General features: G+C 39.7%; 1 protein-coding gene across 6 annotated transcripts in view; it reads left to right on the top strand.

The window, feature by feature from the left end:
- Positions 1-22636, top strand: part of CERS6 (ceramide synthase 6) — a 348157-nt gene that overhangs the window by 194467 nt on the left and 131054 nt on the right. For 3 of the 6 annotated variants that reach the window (XM_042243775.2, XM_042243774.2, XM_042243773.2), the window contains exons 4-5: positions 259-316; positions 3265-3303. In XM_042243775.2, the coding sequence (XP_042099709.1) occupies positions 259-316; positions 3265-3303 (97 nt within the window). The remainder of the gene's footprint in view (positions 1-258; positions 317-3264; positions 3304-22636) is intronic. The other 3 variants (XM_060409808.1, XM_004004627.6, XM_004004628.6) reach the window with 1 other exon arrangement.

The following is a 22636-nucleotide window of genomic DNA, read 5'->3' as shown; positions in this document are numbered from 1 at the left end:
GATGGATGTGAGTCTGAGTGAACTCCGGGAGTTGGTGATGGACAGGGAGGCCTGGCGTGCTGCGATATATGGGGTGGCAAAGAGTCAAACATGACTGAACGACTGAACTGAAGTCACTAATTATGTTTAATCCCTGGTTGGGGCAAAGGTGTGTGTCGGGGGGTTCTTTTAATGGAATTTTTTTCACACATGTATTTCAGAATGTGCTATGAAATATTTAAACTGAGTATCATAGAATGCTTTTTAAACTTTCCACAGGTGGAAATTTTCATATGGCCTTTATATATTTACCTATGGAATCCGGTACCTGAAAAAGGTAGGATCTGTCAAATTATTTTATATAATTCTCATGTAATTGTAAGTCTATATCTCATGTTTTCTGATGTGACAGAAGTAGTATTTTAAACAGTCATAAGACTTGCTAAGAGTTATTTGTGCATTTTCTTTGATTTATAAAAATATTGTTAATTTATTCTTTGTAGTAAGTAACTTTTAGGCATATGTAGAAAACAGTTTTGAAAATAATTTGTTTTTCCAGTGATAGATATTGCTAAGTCCTCGGACCACTTTAGTTGGTTATCTGCTACCCATTGGCTTTAGGAACTTATAAAATTCATCTGAGGCTCGAAAAGAAGTCAGAGTTACCACATCACACAACTTAAAAAGGTCAGTTGTGGCATTGAGTGTTATTACCATAGCCTTTGCCAGTATAAATTAGAATTTAGTGTCTTGCAAAGCTACCAACAAGGTGACACCAACTGCCAGTGGAAAATTCCATTCCTTTCCTAGACTGTGCTTTGCTATTCTACATAAACCAAGGCACCGTTACCTACGAAAACAATTCTTTGAGGCTGTCATAGTCTTTTTCTTCATTATTTCAGTGTTTAATAGCACTAACAAATTAGGCTGCTAACTTCCTCTCACGAGGACATATAATAGCAGTAACAAGTTAGGCTGCTTAACTTCAAGTTTCAATCATACAATAGTGAGTTGGCAGAAGGTGGAAACTTATTTTTAAAAAATATTTTATGGTGTTATCCTTTAAAGTGGTATCAGTGTTATCTTTATTTAGCACATTTTTATTTTCAAAGTGGGGCATTGTGCCAAGTGACATTCCTTACTTGTAAATTCTCATGTAAATATTTGTATGAAAATTACCTTTTTATTTTTCGAGTCTGAGTTGTAAGATATTGTCTGCCTGTGGCAAATTCTATTATAAATAATGGTTGTTTCCCAGTATCATAGTTTCCTAGAGGAAATATTCTTTTTGCTGGTTCTCTTATCCTTTAGCAGCTGCACTTATTTTTCACTCAATAAGACTACATGGCCCAGAGGTCATTTGAATAGATTTAAAAGAATGAACTTCACTTTGTATGCTAAGTATGAAGACGTTCTCAACTGGGGTAAATAAATGTGGTGGAAAGTGTTTATTTTGGAGCCCTACTGTTCCAGTTTTTAAGTTTACTTATCTGGGGGGAAGATGGAAAGAATTGGCTATAGAGCTGTAGAGAGAAAAAATGGCTATAGAGCTTTTATACTTCCAACTTTACTACCTTGGAAGAGGAAATAACTTTGGATGGAATTTCAGCTGACATGGGAGAGCTGGGCATCATGGAAATATTGAGTTGCTAACTGAGGTCAAGGCTTGGAATTCATGTCAGGTTCTGTTGATGATGGTGAGCAAGGAGAGATGGTGAGAGCCAGGAGCACTTTTTTGCCCTTTCCCCTAGATCTGCAGGACGCGGTCTCTTTTAAAAGCTCTCATTCAGCAAGCCTGGCCATCTGTCATCAGAACAGGAAGAACTTGGACACAGCTCTGCTTCATTCTGTCCCTACACAGACCGAATGGAACCAAATGGAACGATAGTAGTTTTCATTCTCTAGTTTCTCAGTGGCTCAGTAGAAGGCAGTAAGAGAGTTTCTCAATAGAATGTTTGCTTAAAAATTGTTGTTCCTTAAACTGTAACCATTTCAGCTGCTTCTATATGTAATAAATGCTTGCAAATGAAGAGAGCTAGATGTTGTTCTTGTTGGATTAATTTGTATTGGGGGTTTCTTCCTTTGATACTGAGAAGCACTCAGTTTGGGATGAGCTGTATGGTTTCGAGTTTGGTCATAATGCAAGATAGAATAGTGTACATGGAATCCATATGACTGAACTAACTGCAAAGGATATCATAAGCTATCTTGTCCAACTCTTTTATTTCACAGCTGAGGTAGCGGAAATCCAGAAAGGGTAGGTGGCATTCTACAGGTCACACAGTGAGTTTATGAAAGGGCTGAATCTGAAGTGAAACACATACTGCTATCTCTTGTTCTAGTACTTTCCCCTACTTTACCAGCCTGCCTTAACCGCAGCATGATTTTCAGATAACTTCCTTCTTTGGTTAAGCTAGGAAACTTAACCTAATGTAGTTGTTGTTTCTGTTTGTAGAACCTTAACATATTCTAGTTTTTCTGAAGAAAGGCTATATGATGGGAAAAGACCCTATGTGACTAGAAATAGTTTTCATATGCAAGGTATTTAGAAGCATAAGAGAAATATTGATCTGTTGTACCTTTTATCACTTACTCTGTGTTGATTTCCCCTCCATTGTGTCATGGTTCCTATAGTTGATATGTGAACATATTTTCAGAGCAAGACACAGGCTGACTTCCGCATGAATTGTCTCAGGGTCCTGGGCACCTACCTGCCTCTTGTACTGACCCAGTATAGGTGATAAATTGTGTGGCCACCCTATGGATAGTTCTATAATAAAGGATGAAATCATTGGCCCCATATTTTCAGACACCCTACAAAGAAAGTGTGTGTGTGTGTGTTCACTCATAGGAAATCAACAAAATGTTTTGTGTAGTTTCATGATGACAGATAAGAGGGTGTACCTCATTTATGGTGAGGAGCTAATGCTTAGGTGTGCAGATGTTATATGCTGTCTTTGCTTTCTTAGCTCCAAGCTGCCTTTAGAGCCAGCAGTAAATCTGATGATGGAAGTAGACCCTGACAGGCATAGACCTTACACACACGTTAGTGAACTATTAAGTGAAGTCATTGTTGAGTTAGCAGGATGTATTTAAATAGTAGAATCTAAACTATTTAAATAGTTTTAATAGTCTGCTCCTGTAATTGTTGACACAAGTGACCCTTTGCTCCATAAATATGATTGGCAGAGACAAGTACTTTCATAAAAGAAGACACAGAATTAGTTGAGGTACTGTGAAGTCCCAGCACACAATGTACTCATACAAATTAATACATTTTTCTAGGTCTTGAAAGGAACCATATGTCAAACCTTTGAAAATAGAGTAAGTTATCTCTCACTTATTATTATCTTTTTTCTCATTTGTAGGTGGAAGTTTATATTGAGTAGAGTTCCTTAAATACTTTATTTGAGTTCCTTTACTAATTTTTTAAAAATATAGTGTCACAGGGAATCCCTGAGATACATTTGCAACCGGGACTTAGGTAAATTTTTTTTCTATGTAATCTGTCCATTAGGCTAATATAGTAACAACCGTAAGGCACATTTTATATCACAGTTTTCTACACATGCATGCCTGTGTGTGTGCTAAGTCACTTCAGTCATGTCTGACTCTTTGTGACCCTGTGGACCGTAGCCCGCCAGGCTACTCTGTCTATGGGGATTCTCCAGGCAAGAATACTAGAGTGGGTTACCATGCCCTCCTCCAGGGGGTCTTCCTGACCCAGGGATCGAACGTGCGTCTCTTATGTATCCAGCATTGGCAGGCAGGCCCTTTACCACTAGCATAACCTGGGAAGCCCATACACATGCATATATATAATTAAAATAAAGTTTACTCAAAATATATCTCTACCTAACTCTCTAGCAGTCAGGATCTCCATTAGGAGACAGAAACCACAGGAGTGATTCTTGGAGTGACTATAATGTTAAGAATTATAAACCAAGAGCAAGTCGCTGCTGCTGCTGCTGCTGCTAAGTCGCTTCAGTCGTGTCCGACTCTGTGCAACCCCACGGATGGCAGCCCACCAGGCTCCCCCGTCCCTGGGATTCTCCAGACAAGAACACTGGAGTGGGTTGCCATTTCCTTCTCCAATGCATGAAAGTGAAAAGTGAAAGTGAAGTCGCTTAGTCGTGTCCGACTCCTAGCGACCCCATGGACTGCAGCCCACCAGGCTCCTCCGTCCATGGGATTTTCCAGGCAAGAGTACTGGAGTGGGGTGCCATCACCTTCTCCGGAGCAAGTCACTAAGATGGTATTATTCAGAGTAATCGATCTGCTGTTTGCTACCAGTCTGCCATGAGATAAGGAGTTTGACTTGAATGCAAATCAACTCACTGCTTCTTTTTTTTGAGAGAGTCTGTCTCTGAAGAAGAATCGGCAGAACTGAACGGTGCGCTTAGCAACGTAGTTAATTGACATTCTGATGAAACAATAACGAACATTTCAAGGACTGGAGCTTGTCTGCCCACAACACTTTGCTCAGTGCTGCACTGAGGTCTCATGGAGGCAGTAATGGCAGGAAGAAGCTACAGCTCTGAGGATGGAGGCTTATAGGAAGGGGTTGGGGTTATCAGAACTCGGATACTTGAAAAAGGAACCATGGAGCTGGACAGGCCTTCTGCTGAGAAAACGCTGACCGGCTGTTACGTCTCAGAAACCACAAGGAGGCTGATTGTGAGAATGAGGGAAGAATGCAACCAACTGCAGCCTCTGGGATGCACTGTCTGGGGTGCAGATGCAATGCTGGAGGGTGGGTGAGAGTGGGGCTGGGGGTGAAGGCGAGAACGGGAAGCAAAACAGAAAAGAGCTGTTCTTTCTTCATCTAGCAGTCTTCCTGCCTCCTCTAGTGCTTACCTAGATTCAGAGCTCAGCAAGGGACCAGCTCCTTGGAGCCAGCTCAAGACCATCCACCTTATGAAATCATGAGTGAGGGTTAGATGGGGGAGTGAGACTACCTCTAAGGGATAAGTAAAACATGAGAAAAAGAAACAAGCACAGAGTGTTCTCGAAAGGCTGCTGCTATCCCTGCTCAGTCACGTCTGACTCTTCACAAACCTTTGGACCGCAGTGCGCCACGCTCTTCTGTCCAAGGGATTTCCCAGGCAAGGATCCTGGAGTGGGTTGCCATAGTCCAAAGTGACATTTATCATTTTCGAATACTGCTTTGGGTTTTTTTCATTTTTATATTTTAGAAATTCTATCAAAGAACAAAGATTTTTGAAGTTTTATTTTACTCTACCTAATCCAAACTAAATAGCTTTTGGTGATGCACTATACACTTTGTTAAGAGCATATCTAATACCACATGTTAACAGAATCAAGGTTTGACAGGCGTTATTCACTGGGATCTGACCACTAAAGAACATTCTTTTATGCAAAAGAAAAAAAACAGACTTCCCACTGTGCTGCATTCTATGATACACTCTGACAACTTACCATAATTTATTTCATTACATTTTAAAACTATGCAGATTGCTACTGATTATATTGACTTCATGACTAACCAGGGGTGAAAACTCACATTTGAAAAGTACCTTGGCCAGCTGAGCACTTTACCCATTTCCCTTAAACTTTCTGAACCTGGCCTGAATTACGGCATAACTTCTCATTATTCCTTGGGTGTGCTTTTCAAAGGTCAACAAAGAAAGCCAGAATATTCTTCTGGTGTCATGCTTCAAGGTGTTCCCTTTTCCTTGTCAGTTCTTTCTCTTGGAATCTTTCTGAAGTGAAAGTAACAGTGTCATCCTTTTGCCTATTTTGATATGGAAGTAAAAATTGTCCAGTCATTATAATATGTGTCCAATAAGAGTTTTCTTTGTATTGTTTTAAAATTTTGAAATTGCTTACAGCACATCGCTTGTTTAAGGAGGCTTGACATTAGGAGTTTTACTTAAGAAAAATGCCCCATCGAATGACATGGAATACGGTAGACATTGGAAAGGGACCCTAAAGATCAACTATCTCAAATTTCTCATTTCAGAAAAGAAGAAACAATTTTAAAAGAATCAGTTGACTTGCCTGAAGAAAGAATCTCAGTTTGTGGTTTACAATTTCTAAGTTGTTTAAAAATAATAATAATAAAATTTAGAAAACAAGTTTCAAAATCTAGCAGTTCAAGAAATGTTTTTAATTTTTATTAGTAAATTCACCTGACTAGGAAATAGAAGGCACATCACTATGGGAGAACATCATGGGACTAAAGTTTCAGTCTCTGCTCTGCCAGTTGTGCTTAATGGTACCTTTGCTCCCTGAAACCTCATTTTTCTCATCTGTGAAATGGGAAGATGATGCTTGCCTTGGCTTTCTCAGCTTGCATATAGGAGTTCTGTGGAAACTCGATAGTACTTTGAAAATGTAAGACATAACACTAATTATTACTGATTTAGAGGGGGCTCTCGGCAGCTGTGAATGTCTGTCTCTTATAATCCTCTAACATGAAGCTTTCCGTCTTGTGCTGCCGCTGCCATCTAGTCCAGTGAACTCCTTTGTCCTGACTGCTTCGATGCTTGCAAACAGGTAAATGTACTGCCTGGAATGGAAATTGTCTGGCATGACCTGAGGAAATTGCCCTTCAAGGCTTCTCCTTGTTGTATCTTCCATGTCTCCTTCCCACATCTGTCCTCTTGAATATTTTCTGATTCCCTTATACCTTTCATTTGCCCTTGACTTATGTCTGGTATCCTATCTGAGAAGAATATTCTGAAGCCAGAGAGAAACTGAAGATAGTGTGTTTCAGTGAGGACCCTGAAGAAGGAGCTGGAAGACCTGGCCATTAATAAGTTTTGCAATGTTAAACAAGTTAGATTCTCTGGGATTGAATTGCTACATCTCTAAAATTAGTAATGTAGTCTAATGCAACATTTTAAATTATTTTTATTTTATTATTTTAATATATATATAACATTTAAAAACTCGTACTCCGTAATTCAGTGAAGATTTTGAAATAGCTGATCATGATGGCAAGCTGGTACAAACCTGTTTAGAAAGCAACATGGTGATATAGAATAATAACCATAAGAATGTTCATATACTGTGACTTAGCAATTCAACTTCTATGAATTTTATCCTGAGGAATGAATTATATGGAAGCAAAAAAATATACATGTATAAAGTTTTATTATAACTTAAAAATATTTATACACACATACACTTATATGCAAATTATATAGCAAATCCAGAATAGAACGTAAAACAACCTTGATGCTTAATATTAGAATTGTTTAAATTGTTGTTATCAAAATGGCAAAATAGCATCCAACAACTTAAAAATAATGACCAAAAAATTACTACATTATTTGTAGTGCTAGTAAAACATTAAATAGAACGTTACATGAAAATAAGTAACAAACTCATTGCTTTGAAAACTCACTGATTTTGCTTTTAAAATCATATATATATATATATATATATATATATAGCAAATTGGATGAAATAGGTAAAAAAATGTTAAGATTTCTTTTAGAGAGGAATTGTGGATGGTTCATTTTTCTCAAAATATCTTTACTATTTTCTTTTTCTTTTTTATTTAAAAAGTTAACCTTAAGGTACAGGAATTAGGATAGAAATGATTGTGCATGATTTGTGAAATTATGGATTGTGAAAGTGTTTGCAGTTGTAACTTTTTTTTTCTTTTTAATATTTATTTAATTAGCTGCACCTGGTCTTAGTTGTAGCACACAGGATCTTCTTTTTTTTTTTTTAATTTTTACTTTATTTTACTTTACAATACTGTATTGGTTTTGCCATACATTGACATGAATCCACCACGGGTGTACATGCGATCCCAAACATGAACCGCCTTCCCACCTCCCTCCCCATAATATCCCTCTGGGTCATCCCTGTGCACCAGCCCCAAGCATGCTGTATCCTGCATCAGACATAGACTGGTGATTCATTTCTTACATGATAGTATACATGTTTCAATGCCATTCTCCCAAATCATCCCCCCCCCTCCCTCTCCCTCAGAGTCCAAAAGTCTACTCTACACATCTGTGTCTCTTTTGCTGTCTTGCATACAGGGTCATCATTACCATCTTTCTAAATTCCATATATATGTGTTAGTATATTGTATTGGTGTTTTTCTTTCTGGCTTACTTCACTCTGTATAATCAGCTCCAGTTTCATCCATCTCATCAGAACTGATTCAAATGAATTCTTTTTAACGGCTGAGTAATACTCCGTTGTGTATATGTACCACAGCTTTCTTATCCATTCATCTGCTGATGGACATCTAGGTTGCTTCCATGTCCTGGCTATTATAAACAGTGCTGCGATGAACATTGGGGTACACGTGTCTCTTTCAATTCTGGTTTCCTCAGTGTGTATGCCCAGCAGTGGGATTGCTGGGTCATAAGGCAATTCTATTTGCAATTTTTTAAGGAATCTCCACACTGTTCTCCATAGTGGCTGTACTAGTTTGCATTCCCACCAACAGTGTAGGAGGGTGCCCTTTTCTCCACACCCTCTCCAGCATTTATTGCTTGCAGACTTTTGGATCGCAGACATTCTGACGGGTGTGAAGTGGTACCTCATTGTGGTTTTGATTTGCATTTCTCTAATAATGAGTTATGTTGAGCATCTTTTCATGTGTTTGTTAGCCATCCGTATGTCTTCTTTGGAGAAATGTCTATTTAGTTCTTTGGCCCATTTTTTGATTGGGTCGTTTATTTTTCTGGAATTGAGCTGCATAAGTTGCTTGTATACTTTTGAGATTAGTTGTTTGTCAGTTGCTTCATTTGCTATTATTTTCTCCCATTCAGAAGGCTGTCTTTTCACCTTGCTTATATTTTCCTTTGTTGTGCAGAAGCTTTTAATTTTAATTAGATCCCATTTGTTTATTTTTGCTTTTATTTCCAGAATTCTGGGGGGTGGATCATAGAGGATCCTGCTGTGATGTATGTCTGAGAGTGTTTTGCCTATGTTCTCCTCTAGGAGTTTTATAGTTTCTGGTCTTACATTCAGATCTTTAATTCATTCTGAGTTTATTTTTGTGTCAGTTGTAACTTTCAAAAAGGAGAAAAATTTTTTTGAAGTTGGGTTGCATTTAAATGGCAAAGACATGTGGAAGTTTCATTTAAAAACTCCCCATCTGTTCTTGTTTACTTAATCCTTTCTGCCCTAGTCCCCGCGTTTTCTCTCAGGGCTTCTCTGAGGTCTTATTGCCCAGAATGCCTCTCTATGGCCCTAGCACAGACTTCTTTCTTAGCTTTTTATTTTGTATTGAGGTATAGCTGATTGAATTCTTTCTGAAGTGAAGACTCAGACACAACTGGGTGACTGAACAACAACAACATAGCCAATTAACAATGCTGTGATAGTTTCAAGTGAACAGCAAAGGGACTCAGCCATAGGTCTGCATGTATCCACTCTCCCTCATACTCCGCTCCCATCCAGGCTGCCTCATGACCCTGAACAGGGTTCCGTAGCATAGACTCTCTAATGAGCTTCTTTAGTCTTCAGTGGGATTCTGCTAAGATTTAAGCTCTTTTTCCATAACAGATTTACATGACCTGTGTTAGACAATACGTTCTTCATTTCATATAAAACTTTAAAAACCTCTTTCACAATGCAAGTCCCACCTTTTTTGGGGTAATGCTTTGGAAACATTCTTGGCTTAGTGTATAGCCAGAATGAAATTTTGCATCGCTAATCATAATCGCAATCATGATAAGGATAGTTACACTGTGCTGAGCACTCACTGTGGGCCAGACATTCTTACTCATTTCGCATGTGTTGCACTGTGTAACTCCTCATCCTTATGCATGAAGGAACCAAGGCTAGCAAAGGATCAGTAATGTGTCCAAGTCAGTGGGAGGGCTGAGATTTAAATCTAGGTCTATTTGGCTATTGGAGAAGGAAATGGAAACCCACTCCAGTATTCTTGCCTGGAGAATCCCAGGGACACAGGAGCCTGGTGGGCTGTCATCTATGGGGTCGCACAGAGTCAGACACGACTGAAGCAACTTAGCAGCAGCAGCAGCATATTTGGTTATATAGCCTACTTGTATCCAGGCTTAGTTACTGACTGAGTAGGTCTACTGGGCTGATGAGGCTTGAGCAGTGACTAAGGAAAAGCAGAGTCTCTGTCTTATAACTGAATTCATATTCAGAACACAGAGTTAAATTTAGTGATTATATTCAAAATGTCCAAATTAAGCATCGCATTTGTTTCATTTTTCTGCTCCCAAATGAACTCGCTTTGGTAAAGCTGAGAATTGGTGTCTTGCTGTATTCTTAGTAATTTAGATCTTATCAGAAATTGTCTCCTAATTTTCTGACTTGTATAGATGTCCCTTTTTATACTAACCAATAATGTACTAGGTTGGCCAAAGGTTCATTTGGGTTTTTCCTTAAGGTGGTATGGACTTTTGGCCAACCCAATAATTATACAATACAATTTATTCTCTCCTTCTATGATACTTTCTAGGATGTGACTAGAAAACTTATATACTATTTACAGTAAGAAGCTAGTTGATAAAATTCAGTATTTTCTGTAGCTCAGGAAATGTAAATTGTTGATTGCCTAGAATAAATTAAAACTTCAGATGATAAAACCATTCCTTCAGCACTGAGGTTATAGCTTTTAATTTAATGAGATGGCGACAAATTTGATTTAGGTTGTTTAAACTTTCCCCCATCACTTCTCAACTTTTAGGCTAAAGTGAAAGTCGCTTACTTGTGTTTGAATCTTTGTGACACCATACAGTCCATGGAATTCTCCATGCCAGAATACTGGAATGGGTAACCTTTCCCTTCTTCAGGGGATCTTCTCAAACCAGGGATTGAACCGAGGTCTCCCACATTGCAGGTGGATTCTTTACCAACTGAGCTATCAGGGAAGCCCCAAGAATACTGGCGTGGGTTGCCATTTCCTCCTCTACAGGAATCATCCCAATCCAGGGATTGAACTCAGGTCTCCTGAGTCTGCTGCATTGCAGGCATCTGGATTCTTGACTGCGGAGTCACCTGGGATGCCTTTTGACTAAGATCAAGTATTCAGTTCAGTTCAGTTTAGACACTCAGTCATGTCCAACTCTGCGATCCCATGAACTGCAGCACTCCAGGCCTCCCTGTCCATCACCAACTCCTGGAGTTCACCCAAACTCATGTCCATTGAGTCAGTGATACCATCCAACCATCTTATCCTCGGTCATCCCCTTCTCTGCCTGCCCTCAATCTTTCCCAGCATCAGGGTCTTTTCCAATGAGTCAGCTCTTCACATGAGGTGGCCAAAGTATTAGAGTTTCAGCTTCAACATTAGTCCTTCCAATGAACACCCAGGACTGATTTCCTTTAGAATGGACTGGTTGGATCTCCTTGCAGTCCAAGGGACTCTCAAGAGTCTTCTCCAACACCACAGTTCAAAAGCATCAGTTCTTTGGCACTCAGCTTTCTTTATAGTCCAACTCTCACATCCATACATGACCACTGGAAAAACCATAGCCTTGACTAGATCGACCTTTGTTGGCAAAGTAATGTCTCTGCTTTTTAATATGCTGTCTACATTGGTCATAACTCTCCACCCTCGTGGCTCAGAAGGTAAAGCGTCTGTCTACAATGCAGGAGACCCAGGTTCAATCCCTGGGTTGGGAAGATCCCCTGGAGAAGGAAATGGCAACCCACTCCAGTACTCTTGCCCGGAAAATTCCACAGACTAAGGAGCCTGGTAGGCTGCAGTCCATGGGGTCACAAAGAATTGGACACGACTGAGTGACTTCATTTCACTTTCCTTCCAAGGAGTAAGCATCTTTTAATTTCATGGCTGCAGTCACCATCTGAAGTGATTTTGGAGCTCAGAAAAATAAAGTCTGACACTGTTTCCCCATCTATTTGCCATGAAGTGATGGGACCCGATGCCATAATCTTCGTTTTCTGAATGTTGAGCTTTAAGCCAACTTTTTCACTCTCCTCTTTTACTTTCATCAAGAGACTCTTTAGTTGTTCTTCAATTTCTGCCATAAGGATGATGTCATCTGCATATCTGAGGTTATTGATATTTCTCCCGGCAATCTTGATTCCAGCTTGTGCTTCATCCAGACCAGCATTTCTCATAATGTACTCTGCATATAAGTTAAATAAGTAGGGTGACAATATACAATCCTGATGCACTCTTGTTCCTATTTGGAACCAGTCTGTTGTTCCATGTCTAGTACTAACTGTTGCTTCTTGACCTGTATACAGATTTCTCAGGAGGCAGTTCAGGTGGTCTGGTATTCCCATCTCTTTCAGAATTTTCCACAGTTTATTGTAATCCATACAGTCAAAGGCTTTGGCATAGTCAATAAAGCAGAAATAGATGTTTTTCTGGAACTCTCTTGCTTTTTCCATGATCCAGCGGATGTTGGGAATTTGATCTCTGGCTCTTCTGCCTTTTCGAAAACCAGCTTGAACATCTGGAAGTTCATGGTTCACATATTGCTGAAGCCTGGCTTGGAGAATTTTTAGCATTACTTTAGTAGTGTGTGAGATGAGTGCAATTGTGTGGTAGTTTGAGCATTCTTTGGCATTGCCTTTCTTTGGAACTGGAATGAATACTGAGCTTTTCCAGTTCTGTGGGCCACTGCTGAGTTTTCCGAATTTGCTGGCATATTGAGTGCAGCGCTTTCACAGCACCATCTTTTAAGATTTGAAATAGCTCAACTGGAATTCCATCACCTCCACTAGCTTTGTTTGTAGTAATGCTTGCTACTGCTAAGTCACTTCAGTCGTGTCCGACTCTGTGCGATCCCAGAAACTGCAGCCCACCAGGCTCCCCCATCCCTGGATTCTGCAGGCAAGAACACTGGAGTGGGTTGCCATTTCCTTCTCCAGTTCATGAGAATGAAAAGTGAAAGTGAAGTCGCTTAGTTGTGTCCGATTCTTTGCGACCCCATGGACTGCAGCCCACCAGGCTCCTCCGTCCATGGGATTTTCCAGGCAAGAGTACTGGAGGGGGTTGCCATTTCCTTCTCTAGTAGTGATGCTTAACTTTCCCTAAAGAACATCAAGAAACCTTTTACCCAAATTTTCATTTTGTGTTCAGGCTTTGTCTTGAGAGAATGACATTCACATCGAGAGCTTTCTCCAGGCCATGCGGTAGAAAGATTTCAGGACTTGCAGGAGTTCATGAAGCTGAAATGGATTTTTGTGGAAGGAGGAGGTGCTTACGTGAATTTCCACGTATATGTGGTGACTTCTACCTTACTGAGTGATACTTGCTCTTAGGTAGTTATATATACAAGGGTTTGTGGAGTTGGTACTTGATCACACCATTAATCTTTTCAGCTTCCTTAATAAAATACCAACTTTGTAGAAACTTTCAAAATAAAAGCTGACTTACAGTTCAGAGACTACTGAAATAACCCTGATTTAAATATGATTTCATTATTAAATAGTGCCCTAAAGGCATAGACTTACACGTCTCAAAATGTTTAGAGCTCAGGTTGACTATGAAAACATTGGTCCTCATTTATATGCTGTAACAAAGCTAGTGTCACAGGCTTCCTTTGGCTGACAGCAGTGCCTGAGAACTGGCTTGCATTAGTATTCATCTCCTGTTTCCATGGGGAATAGAAAACTAGTCACTCTCAGAAGAGTTCAGGTAATTTGATATGAAATATTGATCCATGTTTCAAAATCTGTACCTGCACGTTCACTTTGCATTAGTTGAAGCATCATCTGACACTTAAAATTTTTTACTGAATTCAAAAAGGGTTTCTTTTTCTTAGGTTTGTTTTTTTAGTAAAATCTGAGAGTTAATGGCTTTCGCATACAGTGGTCATCATAATAAAACATTGTCCTCACCAACGATAATGAAACAAACCAGATGTTCTTTGCTTTAAAAATAAAAAAAGAAGCTTTCTGGAGGGAAGTAATGAGATGTTCTAGTTCTGCAGCCAGTTTCGTCTCTTCAGGGAAGACTTGATCTTGGCCATGAGAGGTGGGGTCGGGGGTACTTAGCCCAAGGACTGGGTGTGAAGCAGAGGTGGCCAGCGCTTGCTCTGTCCAGAGCTCCATGTGTGACTCTGAGAAACTGGCTCAAGGAGCATCTGGATACTGGTTCAGCTACAGTTTGCTGTAAGGTGGGACACACGGCCTAGGGTTTTGTTTTTGCCCCCTCCCCCATTCTTAATGCACGTGGGAATGGCCCTCCTGCTAGAGGCCATTGCTGTCATTATTTTAGGATTTTTTGCACAACAGTCTGTGCTACCAGTCACCTTGGAATGATTTTTCCAAAGCACAGGGAAGATGGCCATTTTGTCCTCAGGGTATTTAGGCTTCTATAAAGCAGTGAACAGTGGAAAGAATAAAGTTTTTGTTTTCAGGCAGAATTAATCTGTCGTGATAGAGGTAGTTGTATGGGAGAGGGCAGGAGAGAGCCTGCTGGAATGCTGAAAGTATTCTAGATCTCAATCTGGGTGATGGTGACATAGGTGAATATGTATGTAGACAGTTGATGTGGGTGTATACATATGGAGACATAGCGTGTTTCTGTGCACTTAGATTTGTGCACTGTAACTGTAACTTACTCTTCAGTGAGAAAAATTAATGATGGTGTTTGGTCCTCCTGTAGCTCCATATAAAGCAGCTTCTGCTGGTGCTGACTGCAGATGTGGGCACAAGACATTTGAGGAGCAAAGACCGTTGTTTAAAGGGCTCTTCCAAGAGCCTGGCCTACTACTGTTGGGAGTTACTGATCTCTCTTCATTTGTTCATTCTTTAATTCAGTGTCTTTTGAGTTCTTACCTATGACAGAGATTATTCTAAGTGAAAGCAGTTGTGTCCGACTCTGCGACCCCATGGACTCTGCAGTCCATGGAATTCTCCAGGCCAGAATACTGGAATGGGTAGCCTTTCCTTTCTCCAGGGGATCTTCCCAACCTAGGGATCGAACCCAGGTCTCCTGCATTGTAGGCGGATTCTTTACTAGCTGAGCCACAAGGGAAGCCCAAGAATACTGGAATGGGTAGCCTTTCCTTTCTCCAGGGGATCTTCCGGAATGCAACCGAGGTCTCCTGCATTGGCACGACTGAAGCGACTTAGCAGCAGCAGCAGCAGCAGCTCCTGCATTGCAGGCAGATTCTTTACAAACTGAACTATCAAGGAAGCCCAATTATTCTGAGCATCACAGATAAAACAGCAGGTCAGTCTGAGTTCCTGAGCTAATACTATTGTTGTTCTTCCCTTCCCTGGGATCATCAATAACATAGGAATTTAATTCAACTTAGCTAACATTTATCAAACATCTGTGCTGCCAAGACATAGTGGTAGATGGAAGAGGAGAGGGAAGGAATAATTCTTGCCTGTGCGGATCTTATAGTACAGTAGAAAGTCAAGATTTTTCTATTAATACTTACACTTTGAGACTCTGTGATGAATGATAGAAGTATAGGGTTCTGTCTTGAGCATTGGGAAAGAGATGCAATTGAGGGAATTGAAGAAAACTGCAGGGAAGCAGTATTTAGTTTGAGCCCTCCTGAATGGGTTGTCGTTGACGGAGTGTGGGGGAGGGGGGTGGCTAGTGAAAGCATTGTTTTTTTTTATTTAAATTTATTTATTTTAATTGGAGGCTAATTACTTTACAATACTGTAGTGGTTTTGCCATACATCAACATGAATCCGCCACTGGTGTACACATGTTCCCAATCCCGAGCCCCCCTCCCACCTCCCTCCCCATACCATCCCTCTGGGTCATCCCAGTGCACCAGCCCCAAGCATCCTGTATCCTGCATCGAACCTCGACTGGCGATTTGTTTTGTATATGATATTATACATGTTTCAATGCCATTCTCCCAAATCATCCCATTCTCTCCCTCTCCCACAGAGTCCAAAAGAATGTTCTATACATCTGTGTCTCTTTGCTGTCTCGCATACAGGGTTATCGTTACCATCTTTCTAAATTCCATATATATGCATTGCTGCTGCTGCTGCTGCTGCTGCTGCTGCTGCTGCTAAGTTGCTTCAGTTGTATCCAACTCTGTGCAACCCCATAGACGGCAGCCCATTAGGCTCCTCTGTCCCTGGGATTCTCCAGGCAAGAATACTGGAGTGGGTTGCCATTTCCTTCTCCAATGCATGAAAGTAAAAAGTGAAAGTGAAGTCACTCAGTCGTGTCTGACTCTTAGTGACCCCATGGACTGCAGCCTACCAGGCTCCTCTGTCCATGGATTTTCCAGGCAAGAGTACTGGAGGGGGGTGCCATTGCCTTCTCCGATATATGCGTTAACATACTGTATTGGTGAAAGCATTCTTAGGTGAGAAGAACAGAGTGGGAAAACTGGAAAACAAAACAAGGTCTGTTTGAGACTACATGATGGAGAAATTGGGGAAATAATACTGGTAATGTATTTGGGAAGGGCTTGATTGTTGTTTTAAAGAGATTGGACTTTACAGCTAATGAGGGCTTAGTTCTTCTGTGTCCTTATTGTAAAGAAACCTGGTGTTTGTGTGGAAGGGGCATCCTGCCTCCTTCCTGACCCCGATACAAAGTCTCTCATCTTATTAACACATGACACTACCTCTTCCCTACGTCTTCTCTGTGGGTCCTGCTCCTTCTCCTTCCACATACCCCAGAGCGGTCAATGAACGGAGCAGGGAAGTCTAAGATAATGGTGGAAAGTCATTTCAACTACATCCACCTTCCCAGCCTCATCCAGCTATGAATGGCCGTGAAATTATATCCTTAATCCTCACCAACAGAGCCTAACGAGACACAGACATTACTCTTCCTCTGTTACTATTGTAACCCTCTGCAAGCAACATGATTGCTCAAACTACTGGTTCTTTCCCTGTAGTCCCACTTCACCCTTCTCTGCCCTACTTGCTCACTCTCCTTTTTCTTTAATCTCTTTTATTGTGATAAAAGTCACATGATGTAAAACATACTATTTTAAATACATTTGACTCTACAGTTCAGTGGTGGTAAGTTTGTTCACATTGGTGTGCGACTCTCACCATTATCCGTCTCCCGAATTTTTCACCTTCCTAAACTGAAACTCCGTCCCCATTAAACACTAACTCCCTGTCCCCCCCAACCCCCACCCCTGGCATCTACCAGTGTACTTTCTGACTCTACGAATTTGACTATTCTAGGTACCCAGTCCCGCTTGCTTACTTTCAGATCCTCCCTGTTGGAGTATCATCTTCTTTTAGACATTTCTTTCAATTAAACAGATCTTTGCTATTTCATAGCAATTTTATTTAAAAATTTTGGGGAAAAGCTGAAAAATTCATGACTGAAATCAACCGTGGAGATTAGTTGAGAATTCTCATTATTTGTGGTTACCCTATTTCCTGTTAATTTTATATACAGGGTTGGCAGTAAAATTAGATAAAATTGCCTTTTTTTCCCCTGAACTGGCAGGTTGTTTGAATTCTGGCCAAACTCTTCCACTTATGTGAGTAGTACATCTAACCAGATCTATCCTTAGAATATTGGTTATGAGGAGTAGATTGAGGGTTTCCAGTATTTCTGTCTTATGTCTTAAGAAGTGTGTGTATATGTAACCCAGTTAGTAAAGCCATGGTGACTGGTACCCAGGGTCTCACTGCTAATTGCTGACTGAAGGATGTTTCAGGATGTCTAAGGGATTCCATTACCACAGTTGTGTGAACCATGTATTCAGGGAGCATCAGACTGATTCTCAGGCCCCCAGACTGAAAGATAAAGTGTTCTCCACTCTCCTTTACAGTACACGGTGTCGTCCGGATACAATGAAGATTGCAGAGTGCAGTGTAACCATTAGCATTTCACTTTCCCTTCCTGTCTAGGACAGAGTCAGGTCCATCTTCCTCAAGCTAATTAACTGGTAAGACTCTAGGAGTTGTTTCTGCAGTGACTTGGGTACTAGGAAGGCATTTAGTAACCACAGAGGAAGGAAACATAGTCTGTTTTCCTAGGCAATAGCGCTCTGGTCAGTTGTCAGCATCTCCTTTGTGGACGTGTCTTCCTTTCCATAACAGGTTTTTGTTTAGGATGTTAAAAGTAAATATATTAATAAAATACCCAAACATGGATTCTTAATAGGGTGCATGGTATTCAGCATAAGCAGAAAAATCTTATTTGGAACTACCTATTCCAATACAAACGGAGGTAGTGGGTAGACTGCAATGCTCTGTGTGCGTGGGCACACGTGAGCATCATTGCTGCACGACGGGTGTGCACACGCGCACCTGTGTGTGCAGGCATCACCGCTGATATGAAGCGTGAAGCAGGAAGGATCTCTTCTCACTTCGTTCCTAATAATGGCTCCTGTCACCCTCACCTCAGTTTTTTCTTTAACGGTTGAAGCTGGAAAGAAATTGAGATAGCGGTGCTTTGCTAATTATCTTGATTTCATGTGAATTATCAAAAGGGGGCCATGAAAAAATGAAATTACTAAATACTGTGGATACGATTTGATTTGGGATCGGTTGACCTAATTTACAAGGTCCCAGGCTGGGAAATTGTTTCCCACTTCCCTTCCTTATTCACCAGTCCTTTATTCTCAAACAGTGGCCTCCTCTAGGTGATTTCTTTGTACTGCATAAGCGTGGAGTATGATCAACAGAGACTGGCAAAATTCTGATTGCCAAATATGCTACTGCAAAGAAAAACACAGTCCTACAAGTTATATGCATAACTGCTATAGTTCTATAGATGAAAATGTATACATTAAAAATAGAGTTTAGATTATGATTCCGCTTGACTATGGGAACATCTCTTATCCAGATGTAACACATTAATTCAGTCATTGAATAAACAGGGGCTTGTAGTATGAAGTCTGGCTTTCTGAAGGAATAGCTTTTGTGTCATCATGTTGTGGAAAAGTTGTGCCTACTTTTTAGGTATCAGATTAGAAATGCTATTCTTCTTCTTTTAAGAAGTTCCTGCTACACAATAATAGTGGGAGACTTTAATACCCCACTCACACCTATGGACAGATCAACTAAACAGAAAATTAACAAAGAAACGCAAACTTTAAATGATACATTAGATCAGTTAGACCTAATTGATATCTATAGGACATTTCACCCCAAAACAACGAATTTCACCTTTTTTTCAAGTGCTCATGGAACCTTCTCCAGGATAGATCACATCCTGGGCCATAAATCTAAACTTGATAAATTCAAAAAAATCGAAATCATTCCAAGCATCTTTTCTGACCATAATGCATTAAGATTAGATCTCAATTACAGGAGAAAAACTATTAAAAATTCCAACATATGGAGGTTGAACAACACACTTCTGAATAACCAACAAATCACAGAAGAAATCAAAAAGAAATCAAAATATGCATAGAAACTAATGAAAATGAAAACACAACAACCCAAAACCTGTGGGACACTATAAAAGCAGTGCTAAGAGGAAAGTTCATAGCAATACAGGCATACCTCAAGAAACAAGAAAAAGTCAAATAAATAACCTAACTCTACAACTAAAGCAACTAGAAAAGGAAGAGTTGGAGAACCCCAGAGTGAGTAGAAGGAAAGAAATCTTAAAAATTAGGGCAGAAATAAATGCAAAAGAAACAAAAGAGACCATAGCAAAAATCAACAAAGCCAAAAGCTGGTTCTTTGAAAGGATAAATAAAATTGACAAACCATTAGCCAGACTCATCAAGAAGCAAAGAGAGAAAAATCAAATCAATAAAATTAGAAATGAAAATGGAGAGATCACAACAGACAACACAGAAATACAAAGGATCATAAGAGACTACTATCAGCAGTTGTATGCCAATAAAATGGACAACGTGGAAGAAATGGACAAATTCTTAGAAAAGTACAATTTTCCAAAACTGAACCAGGAAGAAATCGAAAATCTTAACAGACCCATCACAAGCACGGAAATTGATACTGTAATCAGAAATCTTCCAGCAAACAAAAGCCCAGGTCCAGATGGCTTCACAGCTGAATTCTACCAAAAATTTCGAGAAGAGCTAACACCTATCCTACTCAAACTCTTCCAGAAAATTGCAGAGGAAGGTAAACTTCCAAACTCATTCTATGAGGCCACCATCACCCTAATACCAAAACCTGACAAAGATGTCACAAAAAAGAAAACTACAGGCCAATATCTCTGATGAACATAGATGCAAAAATCCTCAACAAAAGTCTAGCAATCAGAATCCAACAACACATTAAAAAGATCATACACCATGACCAAGTGGGCTTTATCCCAGGGATGCAAGAATTCTTCAATATCCGCAAATCAATCAATGTAATTCACCACATTAACAAATTGAAAAATAAAAACCATATGATTATCTCAATAGATGCAGAGAAGGCCTTTGACAAAATTCAACATCCATTTATGATAAAAACTCTCCAGAAAGCAGGAATAGAAGGAACATACCTCAACATAATAAAAGCTATCTATGACAAACCCACAGCAAACATTATCCTCAATGGTGAAAAATTGAAAGCATTTCCCTAAAGTCAGGAACAAGACAAGGGTGTCCACTTTCACCGCTACTATTCAACATAGTTCTGGAAGTTTTGGCCACAGCAATCAGAGCAGAAAAAGAAATAAAAGGAATCCAAATTGGAAAAGAAGAAGTAAAACTCTCACTGTTTGCAGATGACATGATCCTCTACATGGAAAACCCTAAAGACTCCACCAGAAAATTACTAGAGCTAATCAATGAATATAGTAAAGTTGCAGGATATAAAATCAACACACAGAAATCCCTTGCATTCCTATACACGAATAATGAGAAAGTAGAAAAAGAAATTAAGGAAACAATTCCATTCACCATTGCAACGAAAAGAATAAAATACTTAGGAATATATCTACCTAAAGAAACTAAAGACCTATATATAGAAAACTATAAAACACTGATGAAAGAAATCAAAGAGGACACTAATAGATGGAGAAATATACCATGTTCATGGATTGGAAGAATCAATATAGTGAAAATGAGTATACTACCCAAAGCAATTTACAAATTCAATGCAATCCCTATCAAGCTACCAGGCACATTTTTCACAGAACTAGAACAAATAATTTCAAGATTTGTATGGAAATACAGAAAACCTCGAATAGCCAAAGCAATCTTGAGAAAGAAGAATGGAACTGGAGGAATCAACTTGCCTGACTTCAGGCTCTACTACAAAGCCACAGTCATCAAGACAGTATGGTACTGGCACAAAGACAGACATATAGATCAATGGAACAAAATAGAAAGCCCAGAGATAAATCCACACACCTATGGACACCTTATCTTTGACAAAGGAGGCAAGAATATACAATGGAGTAAAGACAATCTCTTTAACAAGTGGTGCTGGGAAAACTGGTCAACCACTTGTAAAAGAATGAAACTAGATCACTTTCTAACACCGCACACAAAAATAAACTCAAAATGGATTAAAGATCTAAATGTAAGATCAGAAACTATAAAACTCCTAGAGGAGAACATAGGCAAAACACTCTCAGACATAAATCACAGCAGGATCCTCTATGATCCACCTCCCAGAATTCTGGAAATAAAAGCAAAAATAAACAAATGGGATCTAATTAAAATTAAAAGCTTCTGCACAACAAAGGAAAATATAAGCAAGGTGAAAAGACAGCCTTCTGAATGGGAGAAAATAATAGCAAATGAAGCAACTGACAAACAACTAATCTCAAAAATATACAAGCAACTTCTGCAGCTCAACTCCAGAAAAATAAACGACCCAATCAAAAAATGGGCCAAAGAACTAAATAGACATTTCTCCAAAGAAGACATACGGATGGCTAACAAACACATGAAAAGATGCTCAACATAACTCATTATTAGAGAAATGCAAATCAAAACCACAATGAGGTACCACTTCACACCCGTCAGAATGTCTGCGATCCAAAAGTCTGCAAGCAATAAATGCTGGAGAGGGTGTGGAGAAAAGGGCACCCTCCTACACTGTTGGTGGGAATGCAAACTAGTACAGCCACTATGGAGAACAGTGTGGAGATTCCTTAAAAAATTGCAAATAGAACTACCTTATGACCCAGCAATCCCACTTCTGGGCATACACACCGAGGAAACCAGAATTGAAAGAGACACATGTACCCCAATGTTCATCGCAGCACTGTTTATAATAGCCAGGACATGGAAACAACCTAGATGTCCATCAGCAGATGAATGGATAAGAAAGCTTTGGTACATATACACAATGGAGTATTACTCAGCCGTTAAAAAGAATTCATTTGAATCAGTTCTGATGAGATGGATGAAACTGGAGCCGATTATACAGAGTGAAGTAAGCCAGAAAGAAAAACACCAATACAGTATACTAACACATATATATGGAATTTAGGAAGATGGCAATGACGACCCTGTATGCAAGACAGGGAAAGAGACACAGATGTGTATAACGGACTTTTGGACTCAGAGGGAGAGGGAGAGGGTGGGATGATTTGGGAGAATGACATTCTAACATGTATACTATCATGTGAATTGAATCGCCAGTCTATGTCTGACGCAGGATGCAGCATGCTTGGGGCTGGTGCATGGGGATGACCCAGAAAGATGTTATGGGGAGGGAGGTGGGAGGGGGGTTCATGTTTGGGAATGCATGTAAGAATTAAAGATTTTAAAATTTAAAAATAAAAAACAAACAAAAAAAAAGAAGTTCCTGCTTAACTACATTTGAATTAAAAAAAGAATCACACTTAATGTAACATTGGAGATTTTATCCTCATGTGCTCAATATGGCA

The sequence above is a fragment of the Ovis aries genome, chromosome 2 (genome assembly GCF_016772045.2).
Source record: "Ovis aries strain OAR_USU_Benz2616 breed Rambouillet chromosome 2, ARS-UI_Ramb_v3.0, whole genome shotgun sequence".
NCBI lineage: Eukaryota > Metazoa > Chordata > Mammalia > Artiodactyla > Bovidae > Ovis > Ovis aries.
The sequence above is the reverse complement of the archived record's forward strand: the minus strand, read 5'-3'. Positions and strand labels throughout refer to the sequence as shown.